We start from the raw sequence: 23,688 nt of genomic DNA on the forward strand, positions 1-23,688 counted from the left end.
TGAATTCAGTGTTTTTCTCAAAGACTTTCTTTACATACATACAAGAAACTGCTCCTGTAACATAAAGAGATGCAGTGGTTTCCCTGACTGGACGTCACAAGATGACACGATACACTCCTCTATACTAAAAAAACTTCTGTTGCCTGGTAGTTAGAAAGCTTTAAGATCTTCTAGAGGCTTTCCCCTGTGCAACTTCACTAGGTCCCTCTCTGCTCAACTCTCAAGCCTGTCCAGGTCTCACTGAAAGGCAGCAGCACAGCCGTGTGGTTCACCAGCCCCTGCTCTCGCTTCTGTCCCATCAGCAAACGTGCTGAGGGAGCGCTCCGTCTCTTCTGCCAGGTCACTGGAGAATAAGGCAAACAAGACTGGCCCCAGCACGGCCCCCTGAGCTCGCAGCTATCTGAGTTTGGAGCTCCACTGCCCGCTTCTCTACGCCACTGTCCCTGAGCTGCCCCATGAGCGTGATACGGGAGGCCGGGACAAAGCCTTGCTGAAGTCCCGGCTGACAACAGCCACTGCTCTCCCCTCACAAACCCAGCCAGTCAGTGCAGCAGAGGTGGCTATGGGATTGCCCAAGCATGGTTTTCTGTCGCTGTAGAGATGGACACAAGACATACACATACACCTGTGCAGTGACAACAATGGCTTCTTCTTTATTACAAGTTGTTCTCAAGTTTTATACCCCTAAAAAAGTGTGATCCTAAGGCCCTAGTTACATCAAAACAGCTCCTTCTATTCAATGGACAAAGCAATAGCTTATTGTATTTTATTGGTACAAAGCATTTAACGTCAATAATTCATTGGCAAGAGTTTACCACAAATTCTTAAGGCACGTCCACTGCTGACTAAGGCACGTATCCTCTAACTACAAGGAGCCCTGATGTGTTTTTCAGTTTCCACGCTAACGGCCTTGCTTGCTTCCTTGCCATGGATAAACCCGTATCTTATTAATTTCTTCTTCTGCAAACTCAGTTGTTTGCCCTGCAAAACAGCTGCTAAACCCATCCAGTTTTCCCTTCCTGTTATTCCACACGCTTAGAGATGACATCCAAGAGGAGATATTCTGCCACCTTTCTGGGGACGGAGCTGAGGCTGATGGGCCTGCAGTTTCCTGGCTCCTTCTTAGTGCCCTTTTGGAAGACTGGAGAGATGCTGGCTTTCCTCCACTGCTCACGCCTCTCTCTGGGGCTATCACCTTCCCTGACCCGCTAGCAGAGCGCCCTGTGCCAGAGGCAGGAGCAGAGACTTCCCTTGGCCCCAAAAGGCAAGGCTGGGCTCAGGCCGTGTGTCAGTGCGACCTGACAACGGGAGGAGAAGGCAGGGCAGGGTCGCTGCTGCCCAGGGACCAGAGGCACCCCACACCTCGGGATCTGGGCCTGTGCTGCAGGCTCACCTGCCTCTCCCTTCCCAGAATCAGCAGAGGAACAACCAGAGCAGACTGCGGTCTTCCTCCAGGAGACGACGGGAGCAGAAGGCGGACAGGAGCTCACGCAGGGCTGAGCAGGGAGCAGTGCCCTCGTGGCTCTGGGCCTGTTCGGCAAACTCCCCACACTCCTCTTTCTCCCACAGAGAGAGAGGACCAGCACCTGGAGGAGACTGTGGCCTTTCTGGACAGGGGCTCAGCGCTGAGAGCTGCCATGTCTTACAGCAAGCAGGAGGGCCCTGGAGCCAGGGAGCCAGGTGAGGGCAATGCCAACCTCCCACAGCCTGGCCCAGGAACGCTTGCGGCAGGCGGCGCAGGGCCCAGAGCAGAGGCAGGGGGAGGCAGGAGCCGCTCAGCCATGCCGTGGCTGGGAGCCTCCTTCCTCCCCAAGTGGGGCCCAGCTGGGCCAGGGGGCAGCTCTTGGGACACCCGTGCCCGCAATGGCCCCTGCTCTCCAAGGCCTCCAGCCCTGCCCATCAGCCAGGCAGGAAGGCAGGCAGGCAGGGAGAGAGCAGCCCTTGGGGCCGATGCTGCTGCAGCCAAAGCGCCCCGCAGAGGTGCTCGTGCCCGCTGCCATTGGCTCTGTCCCCTGCAGCCTGCATGCTGTGTCGCCGTGCAGAGGCTGACCCGGACCTGTGCTTCCCCAGGCACTGGCAACAGCTCCTGTGCTGCCCAGGGCACCCACGGGCACTGCCAGGGCCTCACACCAACCCGAACCAGCTGGGGTGTGACAGCTCTGCTGCTCTGGGCACGGCTCTCGGGCAAAGCAGCCGCGTGTCCCTGGGCTGGGAGCAGTGCCCAGGTCGGGCTTGGCAGAGCCTGTCCGCTCCTGGAGGGCTGGTGGCACTGCTCTGGTCCGGCCTGGCCCGGCCCGGGTCTGGGGGGCCTTTGACATTCCTGCTTGCCCTTACAGCCGCCAGGGATCAGCCGGAGCTCAATGGCCCCAGCCTGGCCGGACAGTCAGGACTGGAGCCTTCCCGTGGCTCCCCAGCACCCAAGACCATCAGCTCCAGCTGGGAAACACTGCCTAACAGGGTTTGTCAATATTTTCTCCTGTTAGATCATTGAAGGGATTTTGAAAGTGACGTTGTTTGGCAACTTCTTCAAGGAACAGAAGTGGTGCGCTTCTAATCAGTAAAAGGTTTCTTGGTTTCCTTGGACTTTCAGTCTGGTATCCTTATGCTTCCTCCGGCGTTCCGGAAAATAATGAAAATCTAACAAATTCTTGGGAGAAGGTTCTGAATCCACTAGTAGGAGAAGTCTCTAAATTCACTCTTTCTCTTAAATACATTCTTTACATATAGTTAAGTAGCTGTTCCTGTAACAGACAAAAATGCCGTGGTTTACCCGACTGGAGAACACCACAGGATGTTATACACACCGGCACACTAAAACACTTTTGTTCCCGGGGAGTTACAAAGTTGCAGGCTCTTCTCGAGGGCCTGAATTAATTCTGCATGCCCCTTCATACCCGCATTCCCTCCCCATGCTCAGCTTTCACCTAGAGTTCCCGGGGAACGGATCTTACATACTCACCTCAAGCGATAATCTACGTCTGTCTTCCCAACCCTATTTTTCTTCACTGAGCTCTGCAGATCTGCAAAATAACTTTGGGCCCTCTGCACAAAAGAAAGAACCAATTAATAGGCTTAAACACTTCTGATTGTGCTGCTGCTTCTAACAGTCATGGGCAACACAGCAATCGTGTTCTCCAGAAGTCAATTCTTCACATCCTCCCTGTTCTCTTGCCCCCCCACCAGACGCTGGCTCCAACAGAAATGTTCCCTACTGCAGCCTGGTGTACGAAGAACCATGAAAGGCAGCAGCAGCAGTTTTCCTCAACATGCTGCAATCGAAATTGCAGTGAAATAGCAGCTGTTTCATTAGAAGCTCAGCACCAAGACCGCACCTCTTCCCCCAGAACTGAGGCCTGCGAAGGACTGAGCTCCCCATCGTAACACACCCTGTAAATCAGACGGGCTGGAAGATTGCTGGGCACTAACTGGATGAACACAGCAATACATTTCAGCAGCGTTATCGAATCAGTCTCGAGAAAGGCACATCATTTCAGCCTGTCTTACGACTCTGTTCTACAAAACATGTAACAAGCAATTGTTTTGCTGGCCTTTGCAACTTTGGGGGACTCTGTAGGTTTCCTTTGGTTGTTGTTTTCTTTGTTTCTAAATTCAAAATTCACTGGATTCGGGAGAGAAAACCCCAGATTCATCAGGACCAAGAAGCACAGGGACATATGTGGCTGACAAGAACACTCAACATTCCTAATGGTAACACCAGAAAGGCAGGAAAAAGTGAAAGATGATATAAATACCTGAAAGGATCCAAACTATCTAGGTAAACTGTCAAGTGGCTAATGTTTTGGTAAGCTCTAAAAGTCCAGATTCCTATTAGGCAATTATCTGAAAGAAAAGAAAGCCAGAAATCTGCTTGGCCTTTATTTTACCAGGACTTTCTCACGGGATTCTACCACAACTTTGGCCGCAAGTAAGGATGCCAAATTTTGACTAGAAAACATTCATAAGCAGGCAGCATTTTTTTCCTCCTCACGGAATTCCAGGAACAGTTAAAAAAAAATACAGAAGGGGGCGAAGAACTTCCGTCATACCTCTCAGGCGTTCATCATCTTTGGAGAAGAAGAAAACTCTAGCCCTTTCTGTGCGTGGTAAAGAAAGAAACCTAGACAAGTACAAAGGGATTTTAGCATCCTAAATTGTACTATCAAATTCCATGAACACAAGTTAAAACTGTAGCGCTTCAGAGAAATGGTGACCGTTGAAAAGCTTTATTCCCTAGTAACCAAAGAGAGCCATCTATAAAAAAAAACCCAAATCACTTCTTGAAAGAAATCTGACTGTGTCTTTGGCTTTTGGCCAAACTCAGTTTGGAGTTGGTCCAACCAAAAGGACCAAGTTAATTTCTTGTGCTCAACGTCTCTCTTCTCATATTCAACTTCACATCAAATGGGCTGCTGGCAATTTTGACTCTGGGCAGCCCAAATGGTTTTCCAAGATGACTTTCATTGCTCAGAGGTGTGCAATGTCAGCTTCCCATTTCCCGAGTGCTGCTCTTAACATTCCCACAGCATCCAACTACTACAGCCAAGTAGACAACAAATAGAAAGGGAACTTGCATTTCTTGGTCCTTTTCAATTTCTCATGTCTCAGGCTCACCATCACCCTCAGAACTGCTGTCTTGGAAACGTGAATCCTCTTGCCATGCGACTTTTGCCGACTTGATGGTTCCAAGTCCACAAGACTCTGCAATAACAGCACCAAAAATAGAAACAAAGGCAAAACCAGATTATTCCTCCACTTGTCAGGAAAAATTCCTCCTTTCAAGACAAATACTTACAGTGGAGAAGAGAGATTTAGGAAGGACAGAATCTGCTCCTGCCTGATTTCCTGAGCTACATCTCTGCTCCAGGATTTTCCAGTTTGTTCTAGGGATCGCTTCTGTATTCTTAAACATTTATCATTGCATTCAGAAGACACTGAATACCTTCTGAATTCAGCACAAGTGTGGGAGGCTCGTTGCTTTGTCTTGTGGCATTGGGGTTTTTTTAATATTTTGGATAACTTCACACGGCTTCTCTTCTCTCCTTCAGGACTGTGACTCCATTTAATGTTGTTTCATCTTCTTTTCATAAGGCCTCATTTTATCTACGGTTAGAACACCCCAATGATCACGTGTCATTCACTTTCCTTTTCCTAAAGGTCCAAGAATAGAATTCAGTAACAAAGAGAATGTCCATGGATCTTGGGGTCAACTCCCGGATTTTGCTCCTCCCTCTACATTAACACACATTTCCTTGAAAATCGTGTTGGGTTCTATGAAACTTGATATGACTGGTGTATCCCCTTTCTCCCTGCTTGAGAAATTCAGGGCATGACAACAAGCTTTCTCACCACTCAGCAAAAACCCCAATGCCTTCTCAAAGCATGCCTTTCAGAACGCCTGAGATGCAAGCATGAGCTACCTCTCGTTAATCCACCACAGCCTTGGCAAGCAGAAATGAAGATCAAAATGCTTCTGCCTACTTACTGACTTCTGCTGCTGAAAATCCCCTGCATCCTGACCTTCTTTACACCCTATTGCTCTACAGTGCCTGCCAGAAGCTCTTCCTTAGAAATGGCACTCTTAGAAGGGTTCTGCTGTTACCTCCTTTGATGCCCAACCCCTCTGTGTCTCCAAAGAAGGGAAACTTGAAAGCACTCGACTCCTGAGCTGCGTCGTTCTCAGGCAAAGGTCCCAAATGGTCGTCTGGGGCAGAGTCCTGCGCATCCTCTTTGTCCCAGGGTATTTCCACAGTCTTTTCTGGTTTGTTCTTTCAAGGTCCAAGCAAGTCTTTTAAATCAGCAGCAATAGAGTAATCGATTTCTTCAGGCGCTTGAGGTTGTGTGTCACTCTCTTCTCTCTTCTTCCTTTTGGCTTTACTGAAATGAGATTGTTCAAAGATAGCAACACAGCACACGTCCTTTTCCAAGACAGCTTCCCTAAGAGCCACCTTGCTCTGAATGTTTCCCTAACCATACCCTGTCCAAGCTGTCACGATCCGCTTGTTGCAGGGTGTCGTGATGGCTCTTTTCACCAATCCCAAAAGTGCAAAAAGGCAAACAACAAGGGACTATCAGTTAATCACAACAAATGCACCTTTATTAAGGGCCAAAACAGTAAATGGGATAGTGGGGATCTGAAAGAAGGTCAAAGAATAGAGAGAGAGAGAGGGAGAGAGAGAGAAGAGGGGGATGGGAATAGCTACAAGCACAGGCGAGATCCTCAGTGGTCCAGACGATGGGGATCCGTCTTGTCGTGTCGGGGAAGTCTTCGAAGTTCTGGTCAACTCAGGGGTCCAGTTATAGTCCACAGAGGAAAGAGGGGGGAGCATGCAGGACAATGAGAGGCCCTTGTGATTGCTGCGGGGGAACAGGCGAGTCCACCGAAACCACCAAAGCAAGGCAAACACAATGGAGAATAAGTCCACTGGAATTACTGAAGGGAAACAGGTCATGTCGTTAGTGGTCAGACCACCGTTTTGCCCCCTGCCTGTAGTAGGGGTCTCAGTCTCAGTCCTTGGGAGGAGGGTCCTCAATCTTTGTCTGTCACGGTGGTAATGAGGCAGATGAGGGGTCTTCAATGAAGGACCACGGGAGTCACCCCAAAAGTTCATTTGGCGTAAGAACGGAGATTTGTAGCAGGTCGCGCGTCAGGCTGTCCCGTGCTGGGTCCATGCCAGGTCCTTGCCAAGTCCTTGCCAAGTCCTCGCCAGGCCTTGTTCAGAACAGCTAACGTAAAGGTACAGCAGCTGCACCTGCACTGCTGCTCTCTGCAAGCCGGAACTGCAGTGGGGGAAGGGGCTTCTCCTCGTGGCAATCGGTAGGCAAATGTGGGGGCTTCAGATGGCCTCTTGCACAAGCCCATCAAGGAGTGGCTCACTTTCAAGAGTAAGCAGTGGGGAAACACCTGAGGTTGGAGTCTAAAGGCAAGAACAAGAGTCCTTTTTAATTAGCCACATCATTTAAGTGACTTTTCACTTAATACATGGTAAGACAGAAATCAAGGTATTTAGCATAAGACTACTTTCCTGCCAGTCGAAAAGCCAAGAGCTACTATGGTTTTCTCACAGACCTGCAAATCTCAAGGACCCTGTACTGACCGATCTCACCTTCACTTCCGGCAGCGAGCGGATGGACTAGAAAGAAAAGATGACACTACGTGCTGCTGTTGGAGGCCCCAGTTGAGGCCCGACGCCGCTGGCGGGAGCGGCTGCTCCTGTGGGACATCCCTGACGGTGTCCCCCTGTGCCTGGGCCTCTCAGCCCTTGCTGCTGTCCTCCTGCTCCTGTCCTGGCGACTCCTGGACCGGACAGGTTGATTCGAGGCCCGGCGCTGCAGGCGGGAGCGGCTGCATCTGGGGGATGTCCCTGAGGAAGTCTCCCTTTGCCTGGGCCTCTCAGTCCTTGGTCTTGTCCTGCTGCTCCTGTCACGGCGACTCCTGGAGCGGCCAGGTGGACTCTGGGCCTGACCGTGCTGGTGGGAGCGGCTGCATCTGGGGGATGTCCATGAGGAAGTCTCCCTTTGCCTGGGCCTCTCAGTCCTTGGTCTTGTCCTGCTGCTCCTGTCACGGCGACTCCTGGAGCGGCCAGGTGGACTCTGGGCCTGACCTTGCTGGTGGGAGCGGCTGCATCTGGGGGATGTCCCTGACGAAGTCTCCCTTTGCCTGGGCCTCTCAGCGCTTGATGTTGTCCTGTGGCTCCTGTCCCGGCGACTCCTGGGCCGGGCAGGTGGACTTAGGGCCTGACCTTGCTGGCGGGTGCGGCTGCGTCTGGGGGATGCCTGTGACGATGTCTGCCTTTGCCTGGGCCTCTCAGTCCTTGTGGTTGTCCTGCTGCTCCTGTCACGGCGACTCCTGGAGCAGACAGGTGGACTTAGGGCCTGACCTTGCTGGCGGGTGCGGCTGTGTCTGGGGGATGCCCGTGAAGGTGTCTCCCTTCGCCTGGGCCTCTCAGTCTTTGTCATTGTCCTGTTGCTTCTGTCACGGCGACTCCTCGATCGGACGGGTCCATCTGGGGCCCGACCTTGCTGGCGAGAGCGGGTTCGGCCTCGGCCGGGCCCTGCACGTCTGGAATGGACCCTGTCCTCAGAGTCAGGGGAGCTGCTGTACGTTGAACTTGATGTGCTGAGGCTGCTGGTGTCCAGTGAGGAAGACGGCAGAGACTGCTGCCATGCTGTGTGTCGGTAGCTTCTGCGGCCGCTGGTCTCTGCAGGTGAAGACCGGGGATCCAGCCCCGATGGCACCGGGGTGCGGGAGCTGGGGCTGATGGCCTCAGATTCTGAGGAGCCATGAGCAGGCTCCAGTCCGGACTGTCTGCTCCGGCTGGGGCCCCTGAGCTCTGACTCATGCCTGAAAGCTGTAAGGCCAAGCAGGAATGTCAAAGACCACCCAGGCCCGAGGCAAGCCAGGCCAGAGCAGAACCCCCAGCCCTTCAGGAGCAGAGGGGCTCTGCCAAGCCCAGCCTGGGCACTGTCCCCAGCCCAGGGGCACCGGCTGCTTTGCCTCATACCCGTTCCGAGACCAGCACAGCCGTCACACTCCCAGCTCTCTATGCGGTTTCTCAGGCCAGAGCAGCGCCTGTGGGTGCCCTCAGCAGCGCAGGAGGAGCACAGCAGCAGTTCCCAGGGCCTGGGGAGGCAAAGGGGCTCATGGACAACGTGTCCACAGCACAGGATTGTCCAGACAAGTTATTCTGATTCTTTCCCCTTTGAGCCCTTGAAGTGACACATGTACCCTGCAGAGCCTCAGGTGCAGCTCCCCAACTTACCCCTCTTCCTCTGCCTCCTCCCTGCCTCCCGGGTAAAGGCAATCCCTGGCATTGCACCTGCTGTGCCTCTCTCCTAGATCCGCGAAGGCATCGTTGTCCTCCCACGTTGGCTCTCTGATGCAGAAAGGAAAAGCTGATGAGTTTCTGATGTCCTGCCCTCATGGAGGTACAGGTTGTCCCCGCTCTTTCTCCAGTGCTTTTCCAAGTCCCGCGTGAAGCTGAAGCCCAGACTCACGGGGCAGAGCAGGGCCAGGACTGCTGGGGCAGGGCCTGGCACAGCACAGCACTTGCACCTCCTGTCCTGTGAGCCAGGCAGAAGGACACCAACCTGAAGGGAATTCGGATCCCCACGATGAACATTTGTGTAAGAAATTGTTCAGTGTCCCTGCACAGGGGGCAGTGGAGGCATAAAAGACCAGCGCTCATGGCCTGTCCCTGCAGGGCAAACAGAAGCAGGGTGAGCAAGGCCCTGGTGCTGCTGAGCACCTGCTGTGCCCCGGGGCTGAGGGGATGGCTCCTACCTGGATGCAGTCCCTGTGGAACCAGGCCCTTTTGCACGCTGGGCACACCAGGGTTCTGAAGGTGTTTCTATCCTCCACAGGCTCCATGCAGATGGGGCAATCGGTGCCCGGCTCTGCAGTCGCCTCCATGTCCTGCTCTGGACGGTGCTCAGGGCAGTAGGTGCTGAGGGAAAATGGGTGGGCAAAGTGAGCAATGTTGGATCTTCTCCCAGGGGCGACCAGGAGTGGGGAGGAGGGGCACCTGTACTCTGGAATATACTGTGTGACGCAGCCGCCCTCCTTGGCACAGGGCAGGTGGAACCATCTGCCACAGTCCTCCTTGCAACACATGATGGTTGCCCCGCTCTGGCCACAGACGCAGCAGCGCTGGAAAGAGCCAAGCAGCCCCATCAGCAGCAGCCTCGGGGCCTCCCCTGGCAGCCCCACGGCTCCGGGCAGGGCCTAGCATGTGGCCACTGCTGGGTCTCAGACCACAGAGCCGACGGGTGGAGGAGACTCCGCTGCCAGAGCCTCTGTGCAGCTGCTGGGAGCCAGACTTTGGCCCACAGGCGGCCGGAAGGGCAGGCCTTTCATTCCAAGTGTCTGGGCTCAGCTCTGGCAAACCTCGCCTGGCACAAATCTCCCTGCTCTTGTCAGGCTCTCACCTTTTGTGCCGCCCGCCAGACTGCAATTTGGATATCTCTAGGAAGAAATCCCATGAGTCCAACACGCTCGTTCTTCTGACGAGAAAGTAGAGTGGCAAAGAACTGCAGCAAAGGGGATGAGCAGATGAGGAGAGAGAGGCAGGAATTGCCCATTGCAATGGTGGAAGGAGCACCCAGAGCCACTCACCAGGCAGAACACGTGGGCACAGAGCCCATACTTCTCCAGTTTGTCACCGCACATGTCCGGGTCAGCCTCTGCACGTCGACACAGCATGCAGGCTGCAGGGGACAGAGCCAATGGCAGCGGGCACGAGCACCTCTGCGGGGCGCTTTGGCTGCAGCAGCATCGGCCCCAGGGGCTGCTCTCTCCCTGCCTGCCTGCCTTCCTGCCTGGCTGATGGGCAGGGCTGGAGGCCTTGGAGAGCAGGGGCCATTGCGGGCACGGGTGTCCCAAGAGCTGCCCCCTGGCCCAGCTGGGCCCCACTTGGGGAGGAAGGAGGCTCCCAGCCACGGCATGGCTGAGCGGCTCCTGCCTCCCCCTGCCTCTGCTCTGGGCCCTGCGCCGCCTGCCGCAAGCGTTCCTGGGCCAGGCTGTGGGAGGTTGGCATTGCCCTCACCTGGCTCCCTGGCTCCAGGGCCCTCCTGCTTGCTGTAAGTCATGGCAGCTCTCAGCGCTGAGCCCCTGTCCAGAAAGGCCACAGTCTCCTCCAGGTGCTGGTCCTCTCTCTCTGTGGGAGAAAGAGGAGTGTGAGGAGTTTGCCGAACAGGCCCAGAGCCACGAGGGCACTGCTCCCTGCTCAGCCCTGCGTGAGCCCTGCTCCTGTCCGCCTTCTGCTCCCGTCGTCGCCTGGAGGAAGACCGCAGTCTGCTCTGGTTGTTCCTCTGCTGATTCTGGGAAGGGAGAGGCAGGTGAGCCTGCAGCACAGGCCCAGATCCCGAGGTGTGGGGTGCCTCTGGTCCCTGGGCAGCAGCGACCCTGCCCTGCCTTCTCCTCCCGTTGTCAGGTCGCACTGACACACGGCCTGAGCCCAGCCTTGCCTTTTGAAGCCTTGGTCGCACGGGTCACAATGGCCAGGCTGACATCAGCATCGTGCAGCCAAAATTGGACAACCATGGCCTCGGGTCCCTGGCAACCACTTGAGGCGGCCCCCTTGGGAACCCAGGTTCTGAGATGGGTGCGAAGGTTTGGTCAGGCGGGAGCCAGGCAGGGACTCCTGCAGCAAGTGCAGGCTCAAATGCCAGGCCCCAAGGCAACCATCGGGCACTGCTCTGCTGCTGCTCCTGGTGCTGCTCCTGAAAATTTCACACAGACACAGAGCTACCTGCTCTGTCTCAGCCCTGTTCAGCACTGGACAGCAGGGCACAGTAAAATGTTGTCTTGGGTGTTATGGACAAACAAACAAACAAACAAAAAAAATTAACCTTTGAGGAACCTAGTTAAAAATGGTGGGATGTTGATACAAAGGTAAATGTTGTTAATACACGTTAAATGTTGTTAATTCAAGTAACAAATTCTGATTAGTTGTATTAAAACCCAGTACTGTTGCTGATGTATAGAGGGGGAGTGGAACCGGGGAGGAGATGGGGTGCCAATCTTTGTGGAGGGGCAGAGAAACTTTCAGGAGTATTGCATCATAGAACACAACCACAACTTAAATCAAGATTGGTGGAGAGACCAAGCAATGGGAGGAGAGAATTCCACAATGATTGGCCAAGACTGCAGCAACTGATAAGGCAATGGGCAAGGGAGAAATAGACCTATCACAGCACGGATCCTGAGCGCCCCAAGCAGGAGGCGAGAGAGAGACTTTAAAAGGCCTGGGGTGCCGAACTCCCGGGTCTTTCCTCAGAGCGGAGTAGGTTTCCCTGGAAACACACACCCCTAGGTTACAAGTACTAAGTTGTTGAAACAGTCTCCGGACTAGCCGGAGGCTTTTGCTTCCAGTTGTTCCTTTGGTAATAAACAGGCTTACTTTTTTTAATTAAATTGACTCCTTTTGGTTACTTTCAAGTTTCTTTCTAAGCTTGTTCCCAGCATTGGGTATATGATCAAATTATTCAAAGTCCTGCAAAGAATCACATTCAAAGCACACACAAAAAAAAAAAAAAAAAAAAACCAAAAAAAACCACAAAAACAAACAGAAAAAAAAAACAACAAAAACAAACCCTGCTACAAATATTGAATTGACAAAAAAAGCATATTCCTCTTCAGAAACACAGGCTAACACTTTGGGCCAATGCTTTTTCCTATTAGCTCTTTGAAAGGATTTCAAAAGTAACATTGGCAACTTCTTCAAGGAACAAACAGGAAATGCTTCTGACCTCTAAAAGTAGATTTCTTCATTGGCTTTCGCTTTCCTTTTGGAATCCTTACGCTTTGCCTGGCATTCCAGAAAATCATGAAAATCCAACGTAATATAGAGGGAGTTTCTGAATTCAGTGTTTTTCTCAAAGACTTTCTTTACATACGTACAAGAAACTGCTCCTGTAACATAAAGAGATGCAGTGGTTTCCCTGACTGGACGTCACAAGATGACACGATACACTCCTCTATACTAAAAAAACTTCTGTTGCCTGGTAATTAGAAAGCTTCAAGATCTTCTAGAGGCTTTCCCCTGTGCAACTTCACTAGGTCCCTCTCTGCTCAACTCTCAAGCCTGTCCAGGTCTCACTGAAAGGCAGCAGCACAGCCGTGTGGTTCACCAGCCCCTGCTCTCGCTTCTGTCCCATCAGCAAACGTGCTGAGGGAGCGCTCCGTCTCTTCTGCCAGGTCACTGGGGAATAAGGCAAACAAGACTGGCCCCAGCACGGCCCCCTGAGCTCGCAGCTATCTGAGTTTGGAGCTCCACTGCCCGCTTCTCTACGCCACTGTCCCTGAGCTGCCCCATGAGCGTGATACGGGAGGCCGGGACAAAGCCTTGCTGAAGTCCCGGCTGACAACAGCCACTGCTCTCCCCTCACAAACCCAGCCAGTCAGTGCAGCAGAGGTGGCTATGGGATTGCCCAAGCATGGTTTTCTGTCGCTGTAGAGATGGACACAAGACATACACATACACCTGTGCAGTGACAACAATGGCTTCTTCTTTATTACAAGTTGTTCTCAAGTTTTATACCCCTAAAAAAGTGTGATCCTAAGGCCCTAGTTACATCAAAACAGCTCCTTCTATTCAATGGACAAAGCAATAGCTTATTGTATTTTATTGGTACAAAGCATTTAACGTCAATAATTCATTGGCAAGAGTTTACCACAAATTCTTAAGGCACGTCCACTGCTGACTAAGGCACGTATCCTCTAACTACAAGGAGCCCTGATGTGTTTTTCAGTTTCCACGCTAACGGCCTTGCTTGCTTCCTTGCCATGGATAAACCTGTATCTTATTAATTTCTTCTTCTGCAAACTCAGTTGTTTGCCCTGCAAAACAGCTGCTAAACCCATCCAGTTTTCCCTTCCTGTTATTCCACACGCTTAGAGATGACATCCAAGAGGAGATATTCTGCCACCTTTCTGGGGACGGAGCTGAGGCTGATGGGCCTGCAGTTTCCTGGCTCCTTCTTAGTGCCCTTTTGGAAGACTGGAGAGATGCTGGCTTTCCTCCACTGCTCACGCCTCTCTCTGGGGCTATCACCTTCCCTGACCCGCTAGCAGAGCGCCCTGTGCCAGAGGCAGGAGCAGAGACTTCCCTTGGCCCCAAAAGGCAAGGCTGGGCTCAGGCCGTGTGTCAGTGCCACCTGACAACGAGAGGAGAAGGCAGGGCAGGGTCGCTGCTGCCCAGGGACCAGAGGCACCCCACACCTCGAGATCTGGGCCTGTGCTGCAGGCTCACCTGCCTCTCCCTTCCCAGAATCAGCAGAGGAACAACCAGAGCAGACTGCGGTCTTCCTCCAGGCGACAACGGGAGCAGAAGGCGGACAGGAGCAGGGCTCACGCAGGGCTGAGCAGGGAGCAGTGCCCTCGTGGCTCTGGGCCTGTTCGGCAAACTCCCCACACTCCTCTTTCTCCCACAGAGAGAGAGGACCAGCACCTGGAGGAGACTGTGGCCTTCTGGACAGGGACTCAGCGCTGAGAGCTGCCATGTCTTACAGCAAGCAGGAGGGCCCTGGAGCCAGGGAGCCAGGTGAGGGCAATGCCAACCTCCCACAGCCTGGCCCAGGAACGCTTGCGGCAGGCGGCGCAGGGCCCAGAGCAGAGGCAGGGGGAGGCAGGAGCCGCTCAGCCATGCCGTGGCTGGGAGCCTCCTTCCTCCCCAAGTGGGGCCCAGCTGGGCCAGGGGGCAGCTCTTGGGACACCTGTGCCCGCAATGGCCCCTGCTCTCCAAGGCCTCCAGCCCTGCCCATCAGCCAGGCAGGAAGGCAGGCAGGCAGGGAGAGAGCAGCCCCTGGGGCCGATGCTGCTGCAGCCAAAGCGCCCCGCAGAGGTGCTCGTGCCCGCTGCCATTCTCTCTGTCCCCTGCAGCCTGCATGCTGTGTCGCCGTGCAGAGGCTGACCCGGACACGTGCTTCCCCAGGCACTGGCAACAGCTCCTGTGCTGCCCAGGGCACCCACGGGCACTGCCAGGGCCTCACACCAACCCGAACCAGCTGGGGTGTGACAGCTCTGCTGCTCTGGGCACGGCTCTCGGGCAAAGCAGCCGCGTGTCCCTGGGCTGGGAGCAGTGCCCAGGTCGGGCTTGGCAGAGCCTGTCCGCTCCTGGAGGGCTGGCGGCACTGCTCTGGTCCGGCCTGGCCCGGCCCGGGTCTGGGGGGCCTTTGACATTCCTGCTTGCCCTTACAGCCGCCAGGGATCAGCCGGAGCTCAATGGCCCCAGCCTGGCCGGACAGTCAGGACTGGAGCCTTCCCGTGGCTCCCCAGCACCCAAGACCATCAGCTCCAGCTGGGAAACACTGCCTAACAGGGTTTGTCAATATTTTCTCCTGTTAGATCATTGAAGGGATTTTGAAAGTGACGTTGTTTGGCAACTTCTTCAAGGAACAGAAGTGGTGCGCTTCTAATCAGTAAAAGGTTTCTTGGTTTCCTTGGACTTTCAGTCTGGTATCCTTATGCTTCCTCCGGCGTTCCGGAAAATAATGAAAATCTAACAAATTCTTGGGAGAAGGTTCTGAATCCACTAGTAGGAGAAGTCTCTAAATTCACTCTTTCTCTTAAATACATTCTTTACATATAGTTAAGTAGCTGTTCCTGTAACAGACAAAAATGCCGTGGTTTACCCGACTGGAGAACACCACAGGATGTTATACACACCGGCACACTAAAACACTTTTGTTCCCGGGGAGTTACAAAGTTGCAGGCTCTTCTCGAGGACCTGAATTAATTCTGCATGCCCCTTCATACCCGCATTCCCTCCCCATGCTCAGCTTTCACCTAGAGTTCCCGGGGAACGGATCTTACATACTCACCTCAAGCAATAATCTACGTCTGTCTTCCCAACCCTCTTTTTCTTCACTGAGCTCTGCAGATCTGCAAAATAACTTTGGGCCCTCTGCACAAAAGAAAGAACCAATTAATAGGCTTAAACACTTCTGATTGTGCTGCTGCTTCTAACAGTCATGGACAACACAGCAATCGTGTTCTCCAGAAGTCAATTCTTCACATCCTCCCTGTTCTCTTGCCCCCCCACCAGACGCTGGCTCCAACAGAAATGTTCCCTACTGCAGCCTGGTGTACGAAGAACCATGAAAGGCAGCAGCAGCAGTTTTCCTCAACATGCTGCAATCGAAATTGCAGTGAAATAGCAGCTGTTTCATTAGAAGCTCAGCACCAAGACCGCACCTCTTCCCCCAGAACTGAGGCCTGCGAAGGACTGAGCTCCCCATCGTAACACACCCTGTAAATCAGACGGGCTGGAAGATTGCTGGGCACTAACTGGATGAACACAGCAATACATTTCAGCAGCGGTATCGAATCAGTCTCGAGAAAGGCACATCATTTCAGCCTGTCTTACGACTCTGTTCTACAAAACATGTAACAAGCAATTGTTTTGCTGGCCTTTGCAACTTTGGGGGACTCTGTAGGTTTCCTTTGGTTGTTGTTTTCTTTGTTTCTAAATTCAAAATTCACTGGATTCGGGAGAGAAAACCCCAGATTCATCAGGACCAAGAAGCACAGGGACATATGTGGCTGACAAGAACACTCAACATTCCTAATGGTAACACCAGAAAGGCAGGAAAAAGTGAAAGATGATATAAATACCTGAAAGGATCCAAACTATCTAGGTAAACTGTCAAGTGGCTAATGTTTTGGTAAGCTCTAAAAGTCCAGATTCCTATTAGGCAATTATCTGAAAGAAAAGAAAGCCAGAAATCTGCTTGGCCTTTATTTTACCAGGACTTTCTCACGGGATTCTACCACAACTTTGGCCGCAAGTAAGGATGCCAAATTTTGACTAGAAAACATTCATAAGCAGGCAGCATTTTTTTCCTCCTCACGGAATTCCAGGAACAGTTAAAAAAAAATACAGAAGGGGGCGAAGAACTTCCGTCGTACCTCTCAGGCGTTCATCATCTTTGGAGAAGAAGAAAACTCTAGCCCTTTCTGTGCGTGGTAAAGAAAGAAACCTAGACAAGTACAAAGGGATTTTAGCATCCTAAATTGTACTATCAAATTCCATGAACACAAGTTAAAACTGTAGCGCTTCAGAGAAATGGTGACCGTTGAAAAGCTTTATTCCCTAGTAACCAAAGAGAGCCATCTATAAAAAAAATCCCAAATCACTTCTTGAAAGAAATCTGACTGTGTCTTTGGCTTTTGGCCAAACTCAGTTTGGAGTTGGTCCAACCAAAAGGACCAAGTTAATTTCTTGTGCTCAACGTCTCTCTTCTCATATTCAACTTCACATCAAATGGGCTGCTGGCAATTTTGACTCTGGGCAGCCCAAATGGTTTTCCAAGATGACTTTCATTGCTCAGAGGTGTGCAATGTCAGCTTCCCATTTCCCGAGTGCTGCTCTTAACATTCCCACAGCATCCAACTACTACAGCCAAGTAGACAACAAATAGAAAGGGAACTTGCATTTCTTGGTCCTTTTCAATTTCTCACGTCTCAGGCTCACCATCACCCTCAGAACTGCTGTCTTGAAAACGTGAATCCTCTTGCCATGCGACTTTTGCCGACTTGATGGTTCCAAGTCCGCAAGACTCTGCAATAACTGCACCAAAAATAGAAACAAAGGCAAAACCAGATTATTCCTCCACTTGTCAGGAAAAATTCCTCCTTTCAAGACAAATACTTACAGTGGAGAAGAGAGATTTAGGAAGGACAGAATCTGCTCCTGCCTGATTTCCTGAGCTACATCTCTGCTCCAGGATTTTCCAGTTTGTTCTAGGGATCGCTTCTGTATTCTTAAACATTTATCATTGCATTCAGAAGACACTGAATACCTTCTGAATTCAGCACAAGTGTGGGAGGCTTGTTGCTTTGTCTTGTGGCATTGGGGTTTTTTTAATATTTTGGATAACTTCACACGGCTTCTCTTCTCTCCTTCAGGACTGTGACTCCATTTAATGTTGTTTCATCTTCTTTTCATAAGGCCTCATTTTATCTACGGTTAGAACACCCCAATGATCACGTGTCATTCACTTTCCTTTTCCTAAAGGTCCAAGAATAGAATTCAGTAACAAAGAGAATGTCCATGGATCTTGGGGTCAACTCCCGGATTTTGCTCCTCCCTCTACATTAACACACATTTCCTTGAAAATCGTGTTGGGTTCTATGAAACTTGATATGACTGGTGTATCCCCTTTCTCCCTGCTTGAGAAATTCAGGGCATGACAACAAGCTTTCTCACCACTCAGCAAAAACCCCAATGCCTTCTCAAAGCATGCCTTTCAGAACGCCTGAGATGCAAGCACGAGCTACCTCTCGTTAATCCACCACAGCCTTGGCAAGCAGAAATGAAGATCAAAATGCTTCTGCCTACTTACTGACTTCTGCTGCTGAAAATCCCCTGCATCCTGACCTTCTTTACACCCTATTGCTCTACAGTGCCTGCCAGAAGCTCTTCCTTAGAAATGGCACTCTTAGAAGGGTTCTGCTGTTACCTCCTTTGATGCCCAACCCCTCTGTGTCTCCAAAGAAGGGAAACTTGAAAGCACTCGACTCCTGAGCTGCGTCGTTCTCAGGCAAAGGTCCCAAATGGTCATCTGGGGCAGAGTCCTGCACATCCTCTTTGTCCCAGGGTATTTCCACAGTCTTTTCTGGTTTGTTCTTTCAAGGTCCAAGCAAGTCTTTTAAATCAGCAGCAATAGAGTAATCGATTTCTTCAGGCGCTTGAGGTTGTGTGTCACTCTCTTCTCTCTTCTTCCTTTTGGCTTTACTGAAATGAGATTGTTCAAGGATAGCAACACAGCACACGTCCTTTTCCAAGACAGCTTCCCTAAGAGCCACCTTGCTCTGAATGTTTCCCTAACCATACCCTGTCCAAGCTGTCACGATCCGCTTGTTGCGGGGTGTCGTGATGGCTCTTTTCACCAATCCCAAAAGTGCAAAAAGGCAAACAACAAGGGACTATCAGTTAATCACAACAAATGCACCTTTATTAAGGGCCAAAACAGTAAATGGGATAGTGGGGATCTGAAAGAAGGTCAAAGAATAGAGAGAGAGAGAGGGAGAGAGAGAGAAGAGGGGGATGGGAATAGCTACAAGCACAGGCGAGATCCTCAGTGGTCCAGACGATGGGGATCCGTCTTGTCGTGTCGGGGAAGTCTTCGAAGTTCTGGTCAACTCAGGGGTCCAGTTATAGTCCACAGAGGAAAGAGGGGGGAGCATGCAGGACAATGAGAGGCCCTTGTGATTGCTGCGGGGGAACAGGCGAGTCCACCGAAACCACCAAAGCAAGGCAAACACAATGGAGAATAAGTCCACTGGAATTACTGAAGGGAAACAGGTCATGTCGTTAGTGGTCAGACCACCGTTTTGCCCCCTGCCTGTAGTAGGGGTCTCAGTCTCAGTCCTTGGGAGGAGGGTCCTCAATCTTTGTCTGTCACGGTGGTAATGAGGCAGATGAGGGGTCTTCAATGAAGGACCACGGGAGTCACCCCAAAAGTTCATTTGGCGTAAGAACGGAGATTTGTAGCAGGTCGCGCGTCAGGCTGTCCCGTGCTGGGTCCATGCCAGGTCCTTGCCAAGTCCTTGCCAAGTCCTCGCCAGGCCTTGTTCAGAACAGCTAACGTAAAGGTACAGCAGCTGCACCTGCACTGCTGCTCTCTGCAAGCCGGAACTGCAGTGGGGGAAGGGGCTTCTCCTCGTGGCAATCGGTAGGCAAATGTGGGGGCTTCAGATGGCCTCTTGCACAAGCCCATCAAGGAGTGGCTCACTTTCAAGAGTAAGCAGTGGGGAAACACCTGAGGTTGGAGTCTAAAGGCAAGAACAAGAGTCCTTTTTAATTAGCCACATCATTTAAGTGACTTTTCACTTAATACATGGTAAGACAGAAATCAAGGTATTTAGCATAAGACTACTTTCCTGCCAGTCGAAAAGCCAAGAGCTACTATGGTTTTCTCACAGACCTGCAAATCTCAAGGACCCTGTACTGACCGATCTCACCTTCACTTCCGGCAGCGAGCGGATGGACTAGAAAGAAAAGATGACACTACGTGCTGCTGTTGGAGGCCCCAGTTGAGGCCCGACGCCGCTGGCGGGAGCGGCTGCTCCTGTGGGACATCCCTGACGGTGTCCCCCTGTGCCTGGGCCTCTCAGCCCTTGCTGCTGTCCTCCTGCTCCTGTCCTGGCGACTCCTGGACCGGACAGGTTGATTCGAGGCCCGGCGCTGCAGGCGGGAGCGGCTGCATCTGGGGGATGTCCCTGAGGAAGTCTCCCTTTGCCTGGGCCTCTCAGTCCTTGGTCTTGTCCTGCTGCTCCTGTCACGGCGACTCCTGGAGCGGCCAGGTGGACTCTGGGCCTGACCGTGCTGGTGGGAGCGGCTGCATCTGGGGGATGTCCATGAGGAAGTCTCCCTTTGCCTGGGCCTCTCAGTCCTTGGTCTTGTCCTGCTGCTCCTGTCACGGCGACTCCTGGAGCGGCCAGGTGGACTCTGGGCCTGACCTTGCTGGTGGGAGCGGCTGCATCTGGGGGATGTCCCTGACGAAGTCTCCCTTTGCCTGGGCCTCTCAGCGCTTGATGTTGTCCTGTGGCTCCTGTCCCGGCGACTCCTGGGCCGGGCAGGTGGACTTAGGGCCTGACCTTGCTGGCGGGTGCGGCTGCGTCTGGGGGATGCCTGTGACGATGTCTGCCTTTGCCTGGGCCTCTCAGTCCTTGTGGTTGTCCTGCTGCTCCTGTCACGGCGACTCCTGGAGCAGACAGGTGGACTTAGGGCCTGACCTTGCTGGCGGGTGCGGCTGTGTCTGGGGGATGCCCGTGAAGGTGTCTCCCTTCGCCTGGGCCTCTCAGTCTTTGTCATTGTCCTGTTGCTTCTGTCACGGCGACTCCTCGATCGGACGGGTCCATCTGGGGCCCGACCTTGCTGGCGAGAGCGGGTTCGGCCTCGGCCGGGCCCTGCACGTCTGGAATGGACCCTGTCCTCAGAGTCAGGGGAGCTGCTGTACGTTGAACTTGATGTGCTGAGGCTGCTGGTGTCCAGTGAGGAAGACGGCAGAGACTGCTGCCATGCTGTGTGTCGGTAGCTTCTGCGGCCGCTGGTCTCTGCAGGTGAAGACCGGGGATCCAGCCCCGATGGCACCGGGGTGCGGGAGCTGGGGCTGATGGCCTCAGATTCTGAGGAGCCATGAGCAGGCTCCAGTCCGGACTGTCTGCTCCGGCTGGGGCCCCTGAGCTCTGACTCATCCCTGAAAGCTGTAAGGCCAAGCAGGAATGTCAAAGACCACCCAGGCCCGAGGCAAGCCAGGCCAGAGCAGAACCCCCAGCCCTTCAGGAGCAGAGGGGCTCTGCCAAGCCCAGCCTGGGCACTGTCCCCAGCCCAGGGGCACCGGCTGCTTTGCCTCATACCCGTTCCGAGACCAGCACAGCCGTCACACTCCCAGCTCTCTATGCGGTTTCTCAGGCCAGAGCAGCGCCTGTGGGTGCCCTCAGCAGCGCAGGAGGAGCACAGCAGCAGTTCCCAGGGCCTGGGGAGGCAAAGGGGCTCATGGACAACGTGTCCACAGCACAGGATTGTCCAGACAAGTTATTCTGATTCTTTCCCCTTTGAGCCCTTGAAGTGACACATGTACCCTGCAGAGCCTCAGGTGCAGCTCCCCAACTTACCCCTCTTCCTCTGCCTCCTCCCTGCCTCCCGGGTAAAGGCAATCCCTGGCATTGCACCTGCTGTGCCTCTCTCCTAGATCCGCGAAGGCATCGTTGTCCTCCCACGTTGGCTCTCTGATGCAGAAAGGAAAAGCTGATGAGTTTCTGATGTCCTGCCCTCATGGAGGTACAGGTTGTCCCCGCTCTTTCTCCAGTGCTTTTCCAAGTCCCGCGTGAAGCTGAAGCCCAGACTCACGGGGCAGAGCAGGGCCAGGACTGCTGGGGCAGGGCCTGGCACAGCACAGCACTTGCACCTCCTGTCCTGTGAGCCAGGCAGAAGGACACCAACCTGAAGGGAATTCGGATCCCCACGATGAACATTTGTGTAAGAAATTGTTCAGTGTCCCTGCACAGGGGGCAGTGGAGGCATAAAAGACCAGCGCTCATGGCCTGTCCCTGCAGGGCAAACAGAAGCAGGGTGAGCAAGGCCCTGGTGCTGCTGAGCACCTGCTGTGCCCCGGGGCTGAGGGGATGGCTCCTACCTGGATGCAGTCCCTGTGGAACCAGGCCCTTTTGCACGCTGGGCACACCAGGGTTCTGAAGGTGTTTCTATCCTCCACAGGCTCCATGCAGATGGGGCAATCGGTGCCCGGCTCTGCAGTCGCCTCCATGTCCTGCTCTGGACGGTGCTCAGGGCAGTAGGTGCTGAGGGAAAATGGGTGGGCAAAGTGAGCAATGTTGGATCTTCTCCCAGGGGCGACCAGGAGTGGGGAGGAGGGGCACCTGTACTCTGGAATATACTGTGTGACGCAGCCGCCCTCCTTGGCACAGGGCAGGTGGAACCATCTGCCACAGTCCTCCTTGCAACACATGATGGTTGCCCCGCTCTGGCCACAGACGCAGCAGCGCTGGAAAGAGCCAAGCAGCCCCATCAGCAGCAGCCTCGGGGCCTCCCCTGGCAGCCCCACGGCTCCGGGCAGGGCCTAGCATGTGGCCACTGCTGGGTCTCAGACCACAGAGCCGACGGGTGGAGGAGACTCCGCTGCCAGAGCCTCTGTGCAGCTGCTGGGAGCCAGACTTTGGCCCACAGGCGGCCGGAAGGGCAGGCCTTTCATTCCAAGTGTCTGGGCTCAGCTCTGGCAAACCTCGCCTGGCACAAATCTCCCTGCTCTTGTCAGGCTCTCACCTTTTGTGCCGCCCGCCAGACTGCAATTTGGATATCTCTAGGAAGAAATCCCATGAGTCCAACACGCTCGTTCTTCTGACGAGAAAGTAGAGTGGCAAAGAACTGCAGCAAAGGGGATGAGCAGATGAGGAGAGAGAGGCAGGAATTGCCCATTGCAATGGTGGAAGGAGCACCCAGAGCCACTCACCAGGCAGAACACGTGGGCACAGAGCCCATACTTCTCCAGTTTGTCACCGCACATGTCCGGGTCAGCCTCTGCACGTCGACACAGCATGCAGGCTGCAGGGGACAGAGCCAATGGCAGCGGGCACGAGCACCTCTGCGGGGCGCTTTGGCTGCAGCAGCATCGGCCCCAGGGGCTGCTCTCTCCCTGCCTGCCTGCCTTCCTGCCTGGCTGATGGGCAGGGCTGGAGGCCTTGGAGAGCAGGGGCCATTGCGGGCACGGGTGTCCCAAGAGCTGCCCCCTGGCCCAGCTGGGCCCCACTTGGGGAGGAAGGAGGCTCCCAGCCACGGCATGGCTGAGCGGCTCCTGCCTCCCCCTGCCTCTGCTCTGGGCCCTGCGCCGCCTGCCGCAAGCGTTCCTGGGCCAGGCTGTGGGAGGTTGGCATTGCCCTCACCTGGCTCCCTGGCTCCAGGGCCCTCCTGCTTGCTGTAAGTCATGGCAGCTCTCAGCGCTGAGCCCCTGTCCAGAAAGGCCACAGTCTCCTCCAGGTGCTGGTCCTCTCTCTCTGTGGGAGAAAGAGGAGTGTGAGGAGTTTGCCGAACAGGCCCAGAGCCACGAGGGCACTGCTCCCTGCTCAGCCCTGCGTGAGCCCTGCTCCTGTCCGCCTTCTGCTCCCGTCGTCGCCTGGAGGAAGACCGCAGTCTGCTCTGGTTGTTCCTCTGCTGATTCTGGGAAGGGAGAGGCAGGTGAGCCTGCAGCACAGGCCCAGATCCCGAGGTGTGGGGTGCCTCTGGTCCCTGGGCAGCAGCGACCCTGCCCTGCCTTCTCCTCCCGTTGTCAGGTCGCACTGACACACGGCCTGAGCCCAGCCTTGCCTTTTGAAGCCTTGGTCGCACGGGTCACAATGGCCAGGCTGACATCAGCATCGTGCAGCCAAAATTGGACAACCATGGCCTCGGGTCCCTGGCAACCACTTGAGGCGGCCCCCTTGGGAACCCAGGTTCTGAGATGGGTGCGAAGGTTTGGTCAGGCGGGAGCCAGGCAGGGACTCCTGCAGCAAGTGCAGGCTCAAATGCCAGGCCCCAAGGCAACCATCGGGCACTGCTCTGCTGCTGCTCCTGGTGCTGCTCCTGAAAATTTCACACAGACACAGAGCTACCTGCTCTGTCTCAGCCCTGTTCAGCACTGGACAGCAGGGCACAGTAAAATGTTGTCTTGGGTGTTATGGACAAACAAACAAAC

The 23,688-nt window shown here is 53.9% G+C and overlaps 1 protein-coding gene and 1 pseudogene across 1 annotated transcript; both read right to left on the minus strand.

Annotated features, from left to right (window-relative positions):
• Positions 1 to 1,413: 1,413 nt before the first annotated feature.
• On the minus strand, positions 1,414 to 11,038 carry LOC137466692 (pineapple eye protein-like). The gene is given in 15 exon segments (XM_068178380.1): positions 1,414 to 1,560; positions 2,771 to 2,774; positions 2,960 to 3,042; positions 4,612 to 4,698; positions 7,104 to 7,130; positions 7,740 to 7,846; positions 8,016 to 8,348; positions 8,502 to 8,620; positions 8,760 to 8,873; positions 9,088 to 9,223; positions 9,226 to 9,443; positions 9,522 to 9,646; positions 10,112 to 10,203; positions 10,542 to 10,652; positions 10,963 to 11,038. Coding segments are annotated over 15 exon segments (1,779 nt in total).
• A 7,847-nt stretch (positions 11,039 to 18,885) lies between these two features.
• Positions 18,886 to 23,397, minus strand: LOC137466693 (PHD finger protein 7-like; annotated as a pseudogene).
• Positions 23,398 to 23,688: the final 291 nt, after the last annotated feature.

Source organism: Anomalospiza imberbis, unplaced genomic scaffold (genome assembly GCF_031753505.1).
Source record: "Anomalospiza imberbis isolate Cuckoo-Finch-1a 21T00152 unplaced genomic scaffold, ASM3175350v1 scaffold_397, whole genome shotgun sequence".
NCBI lineage: Eukaryota > Metazoa > Chordata > Aves > Passeriformes > Viduidae > Anomalospiza > Anomalospiza imberbis.